The 19,435-nt window shown below is 41.9% G+C and overlaps 1 protein-coding gene across 3 annotated transcripts in view; it reads right to left on the reverse strand.

Moving 5' to 3' along the window:
- The window catches only part of COL22A1 (collagen type XXII alpha 1 chain), a 237,834-nt gene that overhangs the window by 13,448 nt on the left and 204,951 nt on the right, over nucleotides 1-19,435 (reverse strand). For all 3 annotated transcript variants that reach the window (XM_065627435.1, XM_065627434.1, XM_065627436.1), the window contains 14 exons: nucleotides 16,891-16,935; nucleotides 16,405-16,452; nucleotides 14,396-14,509; nucleotides 14,141-14,194; nucleotides 11,937-11,990; nucleotides 11,054-11,107; nucleotides 9,432-9,485; nucleotides 7,724-7,777; nucleotides 6,940-6,993; nucleotides 6,210-6,263; nucleotides 5,562-5,606; nucleotides 4,552-4,605; nucleotides 3,462-3,515; nucleotides 1,484-1,537 (listed from right to left, as the gene is read on the reverse strand). In XM_065627435.1, coding sequence (XP_065483507.1) covers nucleotides 1,484-1,537; nucleotides 3,462-3,515; nucleotides 4,552-4,605; nucleotides 5,562-5,606; nucleotides 6,210-6,263; nucleotides 6,940-6,993; nucleotides 7,724-7,777; nucleotides 9,432-9,485; nucleotides 11,054-11,107; nucleotides 11,937-11,990; nucleotides 14,141-14,194; nucleotides 14,396-14,509; nucleotides 16,405-16,452; nucleotides 16,891-16,935 — 792 coding nt within the window. The remainder of the gene's footprint in view (nucleotides 1-1,483; nucleotides 1,538-3,461; nucleotides 3,516-4,551; nucleotides 4,606-5,561; nucleotides 5,607-6,209; nucleotides 6,264-6,939; nucleotides 6,994-7,723; nucleotides 7,778-9,431; nucleotides 9,486-11,053; nucleotides 11,108-11,936; nucleotides 11,991-14,140; nucleotides 14,195-14,395; nucleotides 14,510-16,404; nucleotides 16,453-16,890; nucleotides 16,936-19,435) is intronic.

Raw genomic sequence — 19,435 nt, forward strand, 5'->3', positions numbered from 1 at the left:
AGAGATTACTGTAGTTCTGTGTTTGTGCATGAAGCTGCCTGGTGAGTCCCTGGGTCACTAGACGACTGTCTAGGTAATATGATAACACAATGATTAAAAAATAAACCCCATTTGGCACTCGGGGCATCCCAAAGCCACAGTGGCTTGGTGAAGGTGCAGAAAGCCAGAAAAAAGCAGTAACAGGAATTGGGAACAGGAGTCAGCATGATGAGAAGCAGAGATGAAGGTTGAAAAGGCAACAGCAGGGATCCATGGGGTAAGAAGCAATGGTAGTGGTTCCAGGATGGCAAGAAGTAGTTGTGTCAAGGATAAAAAAGCAGTGGCACTAATTCTTGGCTGCAGAAAGGCTGTGAGACTGCACCACTCCTACCCCACCTGTAACCTGTGAGTTATCTCCTTCCCATGCAGAAAGGTCTTGCTTGCTTCACTGAGACCGCTTAGGATGGGACATCCTTGCAGCAAAGCAATACGTGCTTGGGGCACAAGTCTGTGGCGAGGTTGGGGCTGCTTTATGGCATTGCAAGGGCCACATAAAGTGCAGTCCTGCTGCAGTTTTTCAGATTCTCCTGCTGTGCCTATGTTTCTATCTGAATCTAACAGCCCAGCAAAGTGTAATGTCTAGGTGGACAAACAAAGGGGAGAGCCCTGAATTGGCGTAGATGCTACAGGACAGAAAGGTACATTTGCATAGACTTGCTGAATCCCGAACATTTTTCAGCTGCAGAATAGAGGAAAAACAAAACAAACAAAACAAACAAAAAACACAAACAAACGAATCCCCCCCCCCCAAAAAAAAAAGAACAAAACAGAACCCAAAAAAATAAAACCACAAAAAACAAACCAACAAATGAATTAAAAAACCCAACAACAACAAAAAAATAAAAAACAACAAAAAAAAACACAAAAGAAAAAACAAAACAAAAGAAAAAATTCCTCACTATCCTCCTTGCAGCTCTTCATTACCATGCTATTCTGCTACATAGGATGTCTCCAGGGGGGGTTTCATTCTGCTTCGTGATCTTGGTTTATTGCCCACTGTCTGCTCTTTCCTCAAGTGCCTGGGGAGGATTTTTCTGCTGCTGCTGTTTCTCAGTGGCAGTTTGCCAGCTCCCCGAGGCCCTCTCCTTCCCTGTGACAGCTCTCTGACGGCTGCACAGTCTCTGCTTGGCAAAATTAAGTCTACTGGTGAAGACGAGGCATGCCAATCTTTTTTCCATACCAGGTAATCAATCATTTCCTTTTTCTGTTAATATTTAACTTTTGCTGGGAAAAATGATGACTTGGCTAGTAGCTCAATTCCAGGAATGCAGCCAAACCCCCTCCAATGTCGTGGCCAGCCAGTGATTTTCAGATCACTGATCTTCAAACCTGGCATCTTCAGGGATGGCAAACAGCTATACATAATCCACTCCATCTATACTTCATCAGTCACTTCTTCTTCACATAACTGCTTGCTGCATGAGTTTCCCTTGGTGGTACTTACTGGGTTACCTGCCGGGCCAGGTTCTCCTGCAGATCCAGGTGATCCATTCTTACCCTATGTCAAAAGGAAAAATTTTAGTGAAGTAACGTACACTACAATTAAAAATACCTACCTACTGCTACAGCAGCAGGGGTTTCTTTAGCATTGTCCAGCCTCCTCTCCTGGCAGACTACAGAGTAAGGATCTTTTATTTTCAATTGACCCCAAAACTTCTGCATTCCAGATTGCATGGCTGACGCCACCACAGGACAAAAAGTGAGCAATGTGAACCCAAATCCTCTAATCTGAAGAGAACCTGACCAGTCCTTCTTCTCCATTTCTTCACCCTTATCCCTACCATAAGCAGCATCCTCCTGCTATGGCAGCTCCAAGTTACCAGTGTTCAGACAAGCCCCTTTAGTCCTTGTTTGAAGCACCTCTTGGCAACTCACTGAACAATGTTAAAGTGCTCTGCACAGATATGTCCAGTTCCTCACACCTTCCTGTTTTGGAAAACTTCTTCTCTCCAGCAACTGAGGTAGGTCCTGCAAATTACTGCGTGCCATCCTCTTTGCAGGGCTGTCATCTGAATCAGGGGCCAGAGGCCAGGCATGTATTTTTTAATCATCTCTGGATTCTCTTTTTTGGTAAATTGAGATAAACGCTTGTTCTAGAGCCCTGAGGCATTTGATAGCAGTTGACACCAGACAACTCAGAATGAGCGGAATCGTCCTTTAAAAAGGACCTGTTTCTCACAATTCCTTATCAAAGTAGATGAACTGACCATCTACACTGACTAAAGTTTAGTGAGACAAAATTCTACAGCCTGCTTCTCTCTCTTTCCCATTTGCCATGCAGAGATGTTTTTTTTTCCCTGTATCAAAGTTGACCATAAAGACCAGCCCTTTTACCGCAAATGTTCAGAATCATACCTCATGTTCCTTATTAGCAAGTAAACAAAGCAGAGGAAGAACAAGAGAAACTGATACTCTGCCCTCCAACATACAAAACCCCAAGTTTCTCTCCTCCAAGAGGAATATGGCCTGGAGCTATGGTAATTTCTGACTCCTCGAATCTCTTCATTCATTGCTACTGTTGTGCAGGGGCATGACATGGTGGTGGTTGATGCCAGTAGTATAGGAATAATGAGGTAAATTACGATGTAGACAGAGGAGCTCTCCATATGTTCCTGCAGTCTAATTCAAACCCCTAACCTCCCACCTCAGAGGGACCTACTGCTCCAGCTCCTGGCATTGCCAGCTGAATAAGTATTTTGCCCTGATTATGGAACATGTTGTAGAAACTATTTCACTAACAAGTCTTCTGAGAAGGGAAAGAAATCACTCATTGCAACATACTAAAGACATGCCTAGGCTCAGCAATGGAGACCTGCATTCAAATTTGGAAAGGGTTGATTTTCAAGAAAGAATTGAAAAACTCATTGAAATTAATAAAAGTAATTTCTCAGTCATCCCAAATGACAACTTATGAGATGTCAACTAAACCACCATTTCTCTACTGAAGGTGTAATAAAGCTCTACAAGTGTTCAATTAAACAACTTTTTTCTGAAACGATGTGGGTTTTTTTCAGAAAATAATAAAGACAGCATGACAAAAAATGAAGAGTATCACAACTGGACCCCACATATCTCAAACTGGGCAGCCACAATTACTGTCTGCCTTTGAAAACTGAGGCCGTGTGAGAAGCAAGTGAGATGCCAGAGGCAGGACTGGAATATGAGCTCTCTGACACAGTAGTCCTGATAGAATCCATTAAATTATCCCTCCCAGCAAGTCATCAACCATCATTCCTTTGCATTATTATAAGTTTTCGTCAGTTTCTAGCAATATCATTTTGGTTCTCAAGGTAGGCAAAGTGTTTTAATCAACATCATCTGAATCTTAAGACTCTCCTTCCAAACCAGAATTCTGGACTGCAGGACATTCCCACTGTATACAATGTACCTCCAGAAATGGTTTATCAGGAGAGAAAACTCACCGGCAGCCCCCTGAGTCCTCGAGGGCCTTGTGGTCCTATGGGGCCAGTGTCACCCTGAAATGAAGAAAAGTATCCTGGTGAGAGGGAAAGATCTGACACGAAGGCAAGTAAACAGGCATTTAAAAGTGTTCCTCCTAAATTACGCTGTTCACGTATTAGAGGGAAACAGCATTAAAGTGTCACTACCCCCTTTCAGTTATGTATGAGGAAGGCCAGCCTTTTAAATTTTAAACATCTATCACTAAATGCATCCTGGTTACTGGCAGAAATCATTATTATCGGGTTATCTTAGAGCTGGATTTCTCAGGGACAGAAATTTTCCAGTATTTCTCAAGAACTGACAACTTCGTTCTCTCTTGAGGGAGGCTTAAGACATGCTTCTCTCTTCTCTGAGGGGTTCCCCTAGGTCTGTCTTCCATTTTACTTTGTAGAGTATCATTTACAGCACAACAGTTTTCCAGTGACACAAGGGGTGGCAAATGAGAAGCCACTTCCCCAAGTCCCACGACAACGGCACATCAGCCGCTCGGTATCTTGCTCAGTAGCTGCTGCAGGATCCCACGTCAGCTGCTGTCTCCCAGGATTTTGTTCTGTGACTGCGTTTGACACTAATAATGTCAGAGGATCGGTTTGTACCACTTCACTTTCCTTTGAGCAGCGTCTTCTTATTCCATAGGTATTTCACGGATTTTCGTGGAGCTACGCACGCAGTAAGGTACAGCTTTTGCAGGGGAAGCGTGACAGAACCTGGCCCAGCGGGACCAGTGGAATGCAGCGCTGCTCGGAGAGGGGTGGCAGAAAGCAGCAGGTCCACAGGTACACAGCACAGCCTGGGATTCAAACAATGCAGCTTCCTCTGCTTTTCCAAAGATACATCTGTGTGTCAGTGTCAGTAGCTGAGCAATGACAAAGGCCCTCAAATTCTTTCCTACCCTAATGATCTTTGCACAAATCATTCCCTGCGTGCTGCTGCAGTAATTCACCCTTCATTGCAGTTTCTGCAGCTGTTTTAGGTCAGGGTTGCTGTGTATTAAAATCTTCCTTTGTCAGGGAGAAGTACATTAGTTTCCGCACAAAATGTTACACTTACATCCTTCCCTGGTGGCCCCTCACGACCAGCAGGACCTGTCACACCTGGTTCCCCCTGCAATTCAGCAAAAAAAAGGAAAGAGATATAAGACCAAGGTCAAAGACAGGCCAGTAACACCACTATAAGTGATATGAGGATTCTACAGTATTGGACTGGGCTGAATGAAAACTTTTTTAAAGCCACAAGAGCCTCGTTCATCACATGTGACATGCAGGCTATGAAAACAATTCAGAAGCATCTTCTGTAAGTGATGCACAAGGCAATGCACTGCTTTCCAGCAGTATTTGCTGCTGCTAGCGCGGTCACTGAAAACCACCAACCTATTCATGGTACAGAAACTAACGTAATGGGGAAGAGATGAGGAACTCCAACACTGGATTTTTTCAGCTAAGCTCCTGCAAGCAGAGTATTTTATTTCCCTGTAAGAAGCCAGAATTAGGCAAAAGGACATTGAGTTTTGTATTGCACTTTCTACACTGGGGATCTTTTTGACGGTATTGCTCAGAACAGAGAGGAGACCAGCTTTTCATGCAGGACTTGAGTTTTGGGTTTTATGATCCACAGACAACTAAGTCAAAGGGCTAGAGACATTTCTATTCTCGTTTCTGTAAGTTTTTTTCCTGAACTTCTTTTGCGCTTCTTAGGTGTATTTGGAGGAGAGCTGATACTTGTCCAACAAGTGCAGTAGGTTTCCTCATCTTGTATGTCAGCATTTGTACCAGAGGGATGTGGCATGGAGACATCCTTGAAACATCCTTACAAAGGGCTGTCTCAGGGAACATCAGGGGACTCAGCTCTACCAGCTGCCTCACCTTACCTGGAATCAAAACTTCAGCAGAGCGAAGGAAGATAGCTGCTGTGATTTTATGCCATCGGTGTGGCCCATGGAATTGTAGTTGAAAACAGCCATGTTGAACACATATCTGTCATCATTTTTACTTATTGGCTCAGAAATTTCAATTCACACAATATTTCTCCAAAGGAACATGTATGAGGTACACGTTACTTACCCGGGGGCCTGGAGGACCTGTATCTCCTCTCTGTCCTTTGAAACCCTATAAAAGAGGATGAAATCAGTAACTATCCATTACCCTGATGCATGAAACACTAAGAAAACTCTAGTGTGAATGTTTACTTAACAACCTTCCCAATTTTGCTTAAGAGTACTGGGGATAGGTCAGCATGGAGCTGCCATGCCCCAGGGAGTGATTAGGAAGGGCCATCTCACAGAAAGAACTTTCCATGGCTCCTTTGTCTGCAAGACCAAGACTGTAGTGTGTGTATTCCTGGTGTGACCAGACAATAGACTGTTTAACACTAAATTTCATTGTCCCTTTCTTTTCAGAGGACACCTAACAGAACACAAGGGCTACAGCTGTGACCATACATTCTGGTAGAAGGTGTGTAATGAGATTTTGTGCTTTAACTTCTAGGTAAGGGACCTACTCTTCTCCAAGTGTGAGGGATTTGGAAATGCCTGTATTTGATTTTTGTTGATTATTTATTTAATTATTTAGGCACAATGCCATGACTATTCTTATCCAGGCCAGCCCTTTGGTTATATGTTTGCATCAATAAAGAACCTCATCTGCCCAAAAAAGCTTCCCAGCTACAGTACAGAAGAGTGACTGGATCGAACCCTTCAGAGCAGTACCTACCGGTAAGCCTCTGGCACCCTCCTGGCCTGGGAGCCCTGGTTCTCCAGGCTTTCCCTGTGGGAAACAATCATATTAATTTTAGTGAAAGCCTCAGGTCCATCTCTCTGCTGTTGAAAACTTCCCACTCTTCCCTCTTAGATACAAAAGCACTGAGAACTGTGGTTGCCCAGTGTTTTTCTAGTCTGAGCATGCAAGCAGGACAGTAGTGACACCCATTCCCATACATATCCCTGCCTGTTCCACCATGAACGCAGCCTTTGAGGTTCAAAGGCAGATTACACCTTTGGATTAGTTCACCTTTACAGTGTTTTAACCTCTAATTCTGGACAACAGAACTGTCACAGAGCAATCCAGAAAATGCTTCTTTAAAGACACCTCCTCTACACTTTTTGTGCCTCATAATCTTCCACCTAAAAAATGGATGATTGGGTTTAATGTTGCAAGACAACCTTCTTTCTCTGCAATATTTAGTGTTATTGTAAAAGTGGAATCACTAAGTTTTAGTGTATTTATGGTAGCTGTAAAAGTTAAAGAATCCAGTTTCTTTTCAGGATTGCTAGTGTGTGACTCTTATAAATTGCTCAAGACGATATAGTTCTTCTGGTGTTAAAAAAAGACGCCTAAACAGGCTCTCTGCCCCCACTAAGGAGTCCATAGATAGACAGCTCCAAAACAAAAATGTGAATGCAGGCTCTGATTGCCTGAGCAAAACAGTTTTAAATTACGTTACCGGTTCCCCAAGAGATCCTGGCTTGCCATCTTTGCCGTCATTCCCAGCAATTCCCTGTAAATGAAATGCAAAATAGGGTATAAGAATGGAGTCCATCATATCATACTTAAGCTTGCCTAACCCTCAAAAAACTACCCTATTTCTATAGCTCAGCCATAAACTTCTTTGCACACTATTGTAACAGCATAAACTGTTTCCCTGTCCACTATGTCAAGTCTGAGTTTCAGCAAGGTGAGCGCTCCAACAATCTTAAAACAAGATTCTAAAAACAGCTGTTTTAAATCATTACAATACTATTATCTTCATTCAGCTAGGCTATTTTATACTAGAAATAGCTCTGGCCCTGTCTCTATGACAGATTAAAAAACCCCAAAATGTTGTACTAATATATTTTCCAGAAGAGAAGAGCCTCTGCCCAAGATGCACTTCAACTTGGGTCAATGCAAAGGAATAATTTTGACTTTGGATTCAGATAAAAACAGTATTATAGTCTATGAATTTTGTGCCCTTACACTGGAGCTACTTGATTTTTGTGCTCTGCACACTGAGAGTCAGATAAGCAACAGATCTGATCCACATTGGTAATTAACACTTAGCTTTCAAGTGATCAAATACAGCCTTCACACTGTCCTGTACCAAGGACACGGCATCAACATGACAGATACAATTACAGGTCATGTGTAGATTTCAAAGCACCTCAAAAATGTCACCTCTTTGTTTTTCACATGTATGTGTTTATGAACAGTTTAATGTATTGAATTAGAAGGAGCTGAATTGCACTCACTGGAAGACCAGGCAACCCTGGTGGGCCCTGTGGACCTGGGGGGCCATCTTTACCCTGGAAAGAAAGCAGAAACACTGTGGTGATGAAAACTTATCAAATGTAGAGTTTGACAAGAGACAACTGTGAGAAGCTGGTGTCATAGCCCATGTCACACGGTATACAAGGTTTCCTTCAATTCCTTAAACTGGAGGGCTTTCTTTTCACAAGAAATGTCCAGTATTAGTTATAAGTTGTTACAGATGGAAAAACCACTGAAATCACTGGTAATTTTTTTTCTGAAGCTTAATTATATTTAATATTTAGTCCTCCTTAACTTCCTGCATGAGGTGTCCCACAAAGAAGTAGAAGATTTGTATTTTACACCTATAAAATTAGTAGTTATGGGAAGAGCCTTGCTGACAAGGCACTTCTTTCAGGGAAGACCTTCTTGCTGTCTACAGCTACCTGAAAGGAGCCTGGAGCATGGAGGGGGTTGGTCTCTTCTCCCAAGTAGCAAGTGATAGGACAAGAGGAAATGGCCTCAAATTGTGTCAGTGGAGGTTTAGATTGGATATTAGGAAAAAATTCTTCACAGAAAGTGTTGTCAGGCATTGGAACAGGCTGCCCAGGGCAGTGGTGGAGTCACCATCCCTGGAGGGGTTTAAAAGGTGTTTAGATGAGGTTCTCAGGCACTTGTTTTAGTGCTAGAGTAAGGTTAGGTTTGCTTGGACTTGATCCTGAGGGTCTCTTCCAAATGAAATGATTCTATGATTCTATGACAGTCCCAAGGAATACCCTTACTCTACAGGATGGGACATTATCATCCCAGGTCTTTCACAGTGCCTCAACCTTGATCATCCATTTGAAAGGGAACTTCAGCCAGCCTGCCCATGTAGTCTCTGGCCTCTCTGCTGAGAGTCCTCACTGATTTTGTAACAGTCATCAGAAGGACCATCACTGTTCACTTATGCTGAAGCTCAGGTTGAAATGGATCTGTGAAAGGCACCTTGCTCATTAGGAAACACTGCTCTAGAAATTAATCGTAGAATTATACAGTCTTAAACTGTTCCAGCTCAACAGCATGCGTTACCCAGGGAAGGTTCATTTTTTTCCTTTTCAACCTGAAGTTAGCATCAATCAGATTACCTGTCTCTCCCAGAGTTTTCTGATGCATTACCATAAATTAGCATCTGAACATCCTTCAAATGAAACAGCAGTAGCAAAATTCTTCATGGACTTCTCGAAGGTTACATCTGTACTATTAATAGTATTTTCAGTGGTGCGAGGGAATGGTCCTGGCATCTGAGCAGTCTGTGCTGTGACATCCTTCAAAAGGTTGCTGGTTTCATTTTGACAAACCTCACACACCGTTCAGGTGTTAGCCTGGGTCATGAAGCATCCTAACAGATTCAGTTATCCTGTTCTGGAGGCTAAGAGATGTTAACAGCAAGGACAGACAGGTAAGAGGTACAAAAACCTCCTTAGAGGTCCCCTGAACTGAACTGATTAGCTCTGGCTAATTTGGAGTTTCATTTGGTGAGTAAAAAAACCTGCAAGAACAGTTTAATCTGTGGTTATTTGTGGAGGTCCTACTTGCAGGTGTAGAGCTGAATCAGGCTAAATATTTTGGGGAGGTTTCAAAGGGCATTACATGGGTTCCAGCTCAGTTTTACTTCACAGATCTAAATATAGTTGAAGTTGGTAGTGAAACACACAGCTTAGAGCTTACTATCTCTCCTGGGTTTCCTGCTGGTCCTATTGGTCCTGGTGCCCCATCTGGTCCCTAAACAAAATAAAGCAGAAACAATGTGAGTGATTAACACATTTTGTACATTTGTCAACATACTCCCTACCACAGCTGGCAACACTGAAGTTTTCTTCAGTCACTCAGTTCAGCATTCATTCCATCATCACTTCATTCATCACAGAAAAGCAGTGTCAACCTCTTCATTCAATCAGCCTCCAAAGCCAGAAATAGTCAGATATTTATGTTTTGTCCTGGCCCTTCCTTCTAAAAATAGGAGACAAAAAATAGGGGACAAATAGGAAAAAAGCCAATCTTGTGACGAAAATAAGTCTGAAGAACAGAAATTATGGGAGCAGTTTGAAGCACACTCTTTGGCAGGCAAACTCCTGGAGCCAGAAGTGAATTCAAACAGAGGAAAAAGTCAGGAATAGTTGAAAAAAAAAAAATATATATATATATATGGGAACATTGTATTTTACTCTACTTTAACAGGCTCAGTTTTACTTTGCACATTTCCTTTGAGTGTGAGTCTATTCAGAGGGTCTCACAGGACAATTTTAAGAGTTTTAATCCTACTGGAATAACCCTGTGGCTGTGGCAGTCTGAGGTTAATACTGACACAGTAAAGGTGTCTGTGTTATTAGCTTCTCCTAAAATAATGCTCACAGGAGCAACAAATGACCCACAAAGCAGGTCCACGTGTTGTCCCAGTGGCAAAGCATTCAGCATGCTTTAGGCACTGCTACCATCTGAAAACAGAATTTTAATCTAATCCTCTTTTCTGGTACCTCCTGTCATTTAGTCAGTACAATTCAGTAAATTCAGCTTTGAAGAAACTGTGCTGATCCCCAGAACAGACAAAAGCTGTGCACCCTCAGCATGGCAGAATTGAATTGCACCATAAGCAGCAATATAAGTAGTGATGACTGTGGGCAAAGAAACGTGATTTGGAAAGAAAAGTCCTTCAGTCAGGAAAAGTCCAAATTCTTGGAGGGTGTAAGCAGTGATATCACAAGCAGGAGAGCCAAGTTATTTCAGCCCTGCTTCTGCACTGTCACCTCCTTTTAAAAACAAAGAAGCATTATTGTATTCATGGAAAGAGGAAAGCTAGGAATGAGAAGGACTGTGATGGATAGGGACACATGTAAAAGGCCTTTTAATTCAAAAGTAACCCACAGGATATGAAAACCAGAGAAAATCTAGGCTCGTACCACTGTGTAAAGTTGAGAACTAAAGTATTCTTAGATCTGCTGGTTCTAGACTGACAACTTATTCCACGTAATAAGAAAACACATATATGCATGTTACTAAGTAGTCTCTGTGGAAGAGTTTCATCATCATTGTCTTGTATAAAGTGAGTGGCTGAAGCTTAGCGTCAATACACAGAGTGAGTTGAAGCAATCAGTGAAAAGTGGTCGATGCATTAAATAGCAATTATCATGAGTAGGGAACTCTATGACACTCAGGGGGCCATTAGGAACCCACTGGAAAATGCAAATGCAATGCACAAACAGATGGGAAGGGTCCTTTCTTCCACATGTAGCTTGCAACAGCCTTTACTAGTAAGCAAAATACGAGACCATCTTTGCAAAAGAGGAACTTACAGGTGGACCAGGGTTTCCAGGATCCCCAGAGAAGCCGGGCATCCCAGGGTGGCCCTGCAGAATGAAAAGAGAGATTTTATGCATTATTCATATCTCTAGTTGTATAAAAGCTAACTGATGACAGAAAATTATGAAGTAACATCAAAATGACACAATACACAGAGAGCTTCTTATAAGGAAAGAAAGAACAATGGCTTTTTAAAGTGAAACCTTGGTTTTCAAAGCATGCACTTCAGGAATAAACATAGTTAAATTTAAGGTGTTCTTTTTCTAATGTGTACTTCAGTCTATGCCAATGGAAGATGAAAACAGATATTGTGGAATTGTACAAGGCAGGAGATCAGGCCAGAAACCAAACCTGTTTAAAATACCCTACAAATCTCATTGAAGAGGTGCTGATTTACACCTTAAACTATTGACTCAGCCCTTGGCAAAATTAACTATGAAACTTTGCTCTAATTTAGACCATTCTCTTTCTTGTGGCATCTCAGTCCTTGCTAAAAGAGGCCATGCTTTCATTCATCTTCCAGGACAAATTAAAACACTGGCTCTTTCAACCCAGAGACACCTGATCTCCCAGAACTATTCTTGGCATTATCTGGGGAAACAACTAAAGCTTAGGTGATGTAGAGAACTGAATGCATCCAATCTAGAGGTGAGGAAACAGATCATATGGGAACGTTTTTATTGGAGATGGAAGCCTGTGGAGGACTGCTACAGTTCCACTCTTCAGCATAGCCCAGTTGAGGTTTATCAGTGATAAAGAGCTCGCATCTTCCTCCTCTGCCTCTGAGAAGGGTATTGCTCTGCAGACATCATAGGAGTTGTTCATGAAGGAACAATCACAGTGATGGCACTGTTGGAAAGCACACTCTGTTTTTACCTGTTCACCTTTTTCTCCTGTATCCCCAGTCATACCACGATCTCCTTTAGCACCCTGATAATAAAAAAGAAAAGACATTGAAAGTCATTTAGATTCAGTATCATATCAGTTTTTTGACCTTTTTCATAAAGCACTTGGAGATTTGAGCATAAAACCCATAAATTAGGACTGAGTTCTGCTTGCCCTCATCTGAAATTCTTCCCTAAACTTTCCCGATCAGTGTTGGAGCCAGGAATATGTGTGAAGAATGGCTTTTGAGCAGTGCTTTTTTTAGTGCTTTTTTATGTTGTAGTCTCATGGACATGAAGAAGACTTACACATCCTTAGAAAGCAGACAGGTTGTTAGGAACTCCACTAAATCAGATCTTGGTAAGGAATCATCTGGCCCAACAAAGGCATCCACAGTATGAGCTAGTAATCTCCTCTTCCTTCAGGGATAGGAGCAATAAAAATGACATTTCTAAGGTGCAGTCAGAAAATTCATATCCAGAAAATGCCCTCCTCTTTCTCTCTCTCTCCTTCTGTCCTAGTAAGAACAGAACAGAGGCACCTAACTCAAATGTACATATCTATGTTATCAAGACCTAAAGTAAGGTGAGTCTCACACAGTGAAAAACACTGAGGTGATGGGGAACAAATTATGAACAACGCACAGGACTCTAATGAATTGCTGGCTGTGGAAATAATACTCTAGTTTATTCCTTGAGAGCTCAGAAACAAGTGGGGAAGGGAGGGCTGCTATTAATTAAAGATGCCTAATTCTTAGAGCCAGAAGGCATGAAGCTGCTCATGTGCAAAGATCTGCAGTTCTACTGCTCTATTTCAGAAAGAGATCTAATCCTAGTCTGGATAGTGTTGGTAAGGACAATGTACCACATCTTCAAAATTGCAGAACTCTTTAGGTCTTCCATTGCAAGGACCTTCCTAATGTATTTAGAAAGGAGTCACAAAGACTGTCTTTGTGTCTGCACCTTCCTAGGGGTCTTACAATTTTTTCTTTTAACATTTGCAAATTCTGTGAATCTGCTTTTTTACTGAATGCAAGTTAGACTATCAAATTCTTGATTTTATTTTATCCACATATACAGTTTAAAACTGGTCCTCTTATTTCACCTAAACATTCAATTTTTCATCCCAAATCTCTTTCTCATGACATATAAAAAAGCAGCAGACATGATATGTCTCAGACTTCTTGGCCTTTCTTCCAGTTATTGTCTTTATGGGTTACTAATTCTTTTGCAAATTTTATGCTAGAACAGACTTTCATTTTGATCAACCCTGTATTTACTTTTGAGACTCTACTGCTCTCCCTACCACACTTTTAATTGCAAGATAAAAAATTATTCATGAATCTCTATTAGCTTGTCCTGCAGCCTAATAAGTGCAAATACAAAGATGTTAAAATAGCAGAAGCCGTTTTAGACAGTAGATCAGTAATGCAGGGAAGTCTGGAGGAAACTGTGGTCCATCATGAAATCACTTTCTCTGTCCCTCCATTGATTTGTTTTGATTTATTTCACATTAGGCAGTTGTAAAGGTTTTGATTGTGACCAGGCACTGGCATCGTGAACAGAAGGGTGACAGAAATGCTTGAAATGTGACATTATTGGAATTCTTCAGACAGTGGAAGTTTTATTTTTGCATATGTCCATTAGGCAAAAGCATACAGCTGAAACAAAGAGTTCATCCTATAGCGTGTTTCAGGAAACACTCACAGTCTGCAGATAAAACCACCATGGCAGATCGTGTATATGGAGCCCAGCAGCCCACTGTGTCACCCTTAATTTATGTGATGCAAGAATATATGATCTAAAGAGAAGAGGAACATGCAGGGTGTCTACCGCTGAGGCTTTAATTTCTTCCTTACCCGATTTGGACTGAAACTTACTGTCAAGTCCTTGTCTGTCTCAAAACACCAATGTAATGAAATTCAATATCAAGAATCAGGCCCTCCACTTGTGTTTGTGTGTGTATGTGTCTGGGTGTGAACAAAGGGACAGTAGAAGACACTATTTAAGTGAAACAGTGTTCATGTGGGAGCTATGCAGTTCTGTGTCCGTGTGGCACGCTAGTGCATTGCCAGTACAGAGCCCACTCAACTACCCCTTTGCACAGAGGTGGATGACACCAAGTTCCTGCTTCAGACTGTGTACTAAGTAGTCACAAATAATTTTTCATTAGACAGCTGAAGAAAACCAACCAACCTTGGGGCCATCCAGCCCAGGTGGGCCTGCAGGACCCCTGGGACCAGCATCTCCCTGCAATGCAGAAGAGGTAGAGGTAAACACAAGTTTAGTCTGTGGACTCCACAGACATCTAAAACAGATTCAGTAGGCTGTTGACTGAAAAACAAAACAAAACAAAACAACAACGACAACAAAATTAACCGTCTAAAAATATTATAAGAAAAACAAAGTTATACCGCATCCAAGGCATGGTCACTTCCCCAGCTCTCTTACCATTTTCCCATCCTGGCCGTCTCTACCTGGTGGTCCTCGGAGACCTTTATCACCTTTGAAACCTGGGATGCCTGGCAATCCTGGTGGGCCGGGAGGGCACTCAGTGCACACGTCCTAGGACAGAACATGGAGAAAAATTAGCAATAGACTGAAGGTGCCTAGCTGACCTTGCAGAGACCCACTACAAAAGCCACAGTGTGGTGCCAGTACAATGCATAGGCCTTGGCAGTTTGACCACATAGAGGAGGATCTGAGTTAGTTTGCCTTACAGAACTGAAGTGACAGCAGTGTGGAGCAGAGTGAGGGTCAGCAGCAGAGCTCACACGTGCCCCTATGGGGTATTTTCTATCAATTCTAGTTGGACAGGTCCTAACTGATCATCCATGATTAAGAAACCAAGGAAAAGCTCTTCCTACTGTGGAGGTCAGAGAGATGCAAAGCAAGACCACAAAGACCAACCTTGTTTTGAAGCTACAAAAATACTGGTTTATACACTGATCTGAAAGAGCTGGGTTACTGCTCAGAGGGCAGATTTCTAGTGAAAACTTGAGTGCAGCATGTCAGAAAGGGTGTTCTGCAAGGGAAACTATATTCATCAGCTAGCATGGCCAAGGAGAACATCTGATGGAGTTTGTGAAGACCAAGTGAATGTCACAGTGTCCTGGACAAATTCTGTCTTGGAGAATTACCACCACCCTCTTTCTAGAACTCTTTGAAGAATCATCTCAGTAGTCTTTACATTTCTACTATCCTCATGAAATGAAATATCATGGACATGACATTTCCATTTCAAAGGTAAAGTCCCTTCAGCAAAAGGGGAGTGAATCCTGCCTATAAGAATCAAATCCTGCCTGTAAGAGACGAATCTTCAAGCTGAGAGTTAAGAGACCTTGCTCCAATACCCAACTCTGTCAATGATCCATTGCAAAATTGTGGAGTAAATTGTCTTTCTAAGTCTCAGTCCCTACATACATGTCTATCTACTTATAAGTGCTTGAGAAACACCCAGAACAACAAAGCCCTAATTTCACCTGGGATTTCAAGGTCCTGCTTTATATAGATCTGTACCAAGTGTGGAGTGAAAAAATACTGAACAGAAAGAAAATGTAAGGCATATGTGTGTGTTTAGCTGTAACATAATCAAAGAAAGAAAGCAAAGGAACATCAAAATGACATCCTATACTCAAGAATCAGTCTCTATTGTTCTGACCATGCAGTGAAATATCCAGAAAAATACTTGGCTCTGTAAGAAAGACAGCACTTCGATGAAGGCATTTCACAGTAGCAATCTTAAAAGGGTCTTTTTGTTAATGAGGTTCATTAAAAAAAGCTAATTTTTTAGTTTCTTTTAATCAATAAGAAAAGATTTCTTGCCATGTCCCAAGACTTCTGAAAAATCTCCCAACTCGGCCCATGTAAATCTGTAAAGATTTTGCAGTCAACATCTATCATATACTGACTTATTTCCCAGACAACTTACTACATGGCAAGTAAAAGCAGATAGACAGATCATCGCTTTTGAAACAGGTGTACTTCTGGGGTTAATCACCTGCATCCTTTTAGATACACTATGCAAATTGACTTTGCAGCCACAGTTCAAACCTACTCCAGTCACTGTTGAAGGTACATGTAAAAAATCAGATATTTTATTAAAATGCTTTCCATTCTCTGGTGTTACAACTAGACAATGTTTATTTCTCCTTGGGAATGCATGCCTCAGAAAGAGCTGAAAAAGTCTCAGAGCTTTCATAACACACATCATGGTACAAAGAGCTTTGCAGGTCATTTCACTGCTGTGGATGGTCAAAAGGGATTGGATTTTGATCTCCAGCATGTGGTGCAGTGTCCCAGTACCAGTGCAATTAGGAAACCTGCAAATTTCAAGTTTTGACAGAGTGTTTAAAGGCACCTGTTGCACTTGTAGCTCAGATACTTTCCCATCACAGAAAGTTATTCAGGTCTGAATCAAATATACAGATAAACTCCCTCCATCATCAAAGGTTGATTACCTTTACTAAGAGATTGATGTCCTCTGGAGAGAGCAGGGGTGGGGAACCCTGTGGAATGAGAAAATTCATTATCGCAGGTAATTTTAAAAGGCATCAATGTATACGAAACTCTCCTGAACATGCTTATGAATTCTCATTGATTTCCCTCGCCCTGCCTAGGACTCACTGGGCCAAACACATATATATCCTGCCCTACATTATCAATGCACTTCATCACACCTGAGGTGAGGTATTGCTGAGGGTAGTGCCTTCAAAATTTTGGCTTGCTGAGGGTAGTGCCTTCAAAATTTGGGCTTTTATTTACATGCAGGGTATCCAGTTATTTTCATATTGTTCCAAAGCAACCACAGATATTTCTATCATAACCCCTTAGTGGGGACTGGGAAGAGTAGCAGTGGAAATTCACTTAAGTGAAGTTCTGAGGTAAGGTGTACAGGTGGAAACTGAGTTAAAATGAAGATGTAACAAAGAAGTGAAGTTACATACTGGTTTTCCAGGAGGTCCTCTTTCCCCTGGATTTCCAGGTAGACCCTACAGAACAAGAGAAAGGAAAAAACTGTGAAATTATCATACAATAACCCCCTGGTTTCTTCCACGCTCTGCTGACTGCTCTGAACTAGCACACATTTTACTTTCTGCCACTGAGCACCACTGTTCCTTGCATGTAACAAACAGTAAACTCCTTCAAATACCTGCAACTTTAAAAGTTATCCTTCTCATTTTTTGGTTTTCTCTAAATGACTCCCTTTCAACCTCTCCTAAATCTCACTTATCTACTGTATGACCCTGTTAAATTCATTTGAGCCATGCGAAGATGGAAATTGTTTTAGCTTGTCTCCTGGTCACAGGAAACACAATGAACTCCAATAGTGTGAAGGATGGAGATTCAAATCCCTGAAGACATTTATAACAGGCAAAATTAAGACCTTGCTTTGCATGAGCCTTACAAACTGGTCCATTTCACCTGAAACAGCAATGAGCCTTTTTGTTTGTTTGCTTGTGAGGGTGTATTGGTGTCAGTTTTCATAAGATGAAGGCATAGAAATTACCAGCATCTTTAGAATTTAAGGCCCATGAAGTCATGGTTTGGAAAACGAACCTCCCTGGAATGGACATCTCTTACCTGTCAGTAAGTTATTAGTTTGTTAAAAAAACAGTTGGCCACTGTCCACATAATGACAGAAATCTGCATTGCAAGCATCCTTGGAGTGGTGTATTAAGTTGGACTAGGTGAGATTCCCCCAAATAATCATTCAAGCATACATGTTATATCCCTGTTGAGTATCTTAAAGTACATACAAAATATTTATCTATCTTAACCACATACAAAAGACTGTCCTACTGACAATTTTTGCATTAGCAGGAACAGTTTCCACTGACTGTTTAAAAGCACCTTTGCTCCGTTTGGTTGATTCTGCAGCAGGACCCATTCAGCAAGTTCTCTGGGATGGTGCCAGATTCCCCATCTAGGATGTTAATCAATATACTGAAGATACAAGTAGTGGATTTCAATCAGCCTAGACTCAGGAGGGGCTCTCTAGGGCACTCTCTGAGACGATTCAAAATTTACACCTGGAAAGCTACTTTAAAAATTTGTCAAATGCTTTGTCAAGAAGGGGACTAGGCGTTCTGTCAACCACCTTGTCTCAGGTTGGTCCATTGTCTCCAATCAATCAGTTCATCGTATTATTTATGCAGATAACCAGATGGGGAGTTAGTTGGCTACCTGGGGATTAATGATTTAAGTGCACTGTATCTTCATACAGGCAAAGTCATGGTACCCTGCTACACCGTAATTATAGCTATAGAGCAAACTTGAATTTCATCCGTGTGTCTCACTTCTAACTTAAATTCTGTACCTATTGCTAGAGGAGAGAGAAAATGGAAAAATATATTGATTGGTCTTTTTTTTTATATCCATAGTAAACACTTCTGGGTAAACAACAATCCTTCAACTACCTTGACTTTCTAAGACACGAACTGAAGTGGAGCTAGTGGAACCAAAGTGCACTGAAGTCCATGGATAAAACCTTGTTTCCTGAGAAACTAAACCTTCTTCAGGTGAGAAACAAGAGAAGATAAGGTGTGAAGGAGATTCTTAGCTCATAATTCCCCACAGATGTCATTCTGGGGAATTGAGTAAATGTAAGGAAACATTATAATCATTAATAGTTTTGGTTCTTTCAAACAGCAGCAATGTGGTTGTTAGAAGATTGTGGGATGTTCCCAAAGTCTCTTCTCTTTCGCTCATGTTAATCAGCAGGTCATGCTTTTGGCATTCACAGAATCACAGAATCACAGAATGTTAGGGATTGGAAGGGACCTCAAAAGATCATCTAGTCCAATCCCCCTGCCAGAGCAGGAAAACTTAGGTGAGGTTACACAGGAAGGCGTCCAGACGGGTTTTGAATGTCTCCAGAGAAGGAGAATCCACAACCCCCCTGGGCAGCCTGTTCCAGTGTTCTGTCACCCTCACTGAGAAGAAGTTTCTTCTCACATTTAAGTGGAACCTCTTGTGTTCCAGCTTGGACCCATTACCCCTTGTCTTACTGTTGGTTGTCACCGAGAAGAGCCTAGCTCCATCCTCGTGACACCCACCCTTTATATATTTATAAACATTAATGAGGTCACCCCTCAGTCTCCTCTTCTCCAAGCTAAAGAGACCCAGCTCCCTCAGCCTTTCCTCATAAGGGAGATGCTCCACTCCCTTAATCATCTTTGTGGCCCTGCGCTGGACTCTCTCCAGCAGTTCCCTGTCCTTCTTGAACTGAGGGGCCCAGAACTGGACACAATATTCCAGATGAGGTCTCACCAGGGCAGAGTAGAGGGGAAGGAGAACCTCTCTGGACCTACTAACCACCCCCCTTCTAATACACCCCAGGATGCCATTGGCCTTCTTGGCCACAAGGGCACAGTGCTGGCTCATGGTCATCCTGCTGTCCACCAGGACCCCCAGGTCTCTTTCCCCTACACTGCTCTCTAATAGGTCATTCCCCAACCTGTACTGGAACCTGGCATTATCTCCACTGTA

The sequence above is a fragment of the Caloenas nicobarica genome, chromosome 2 (assembly GCF_036013445.1).
Source record: "Caloenas nicobarica isolate bCalNic1 chromosome 2, bCalNic1.hap1, whole genome shotgun sequence".
NCBI lineage: Eukaryota > Metazoa > Chordata > Aves > Columbiformes > Columbidae > Caloenas > Caloenas nicobarica.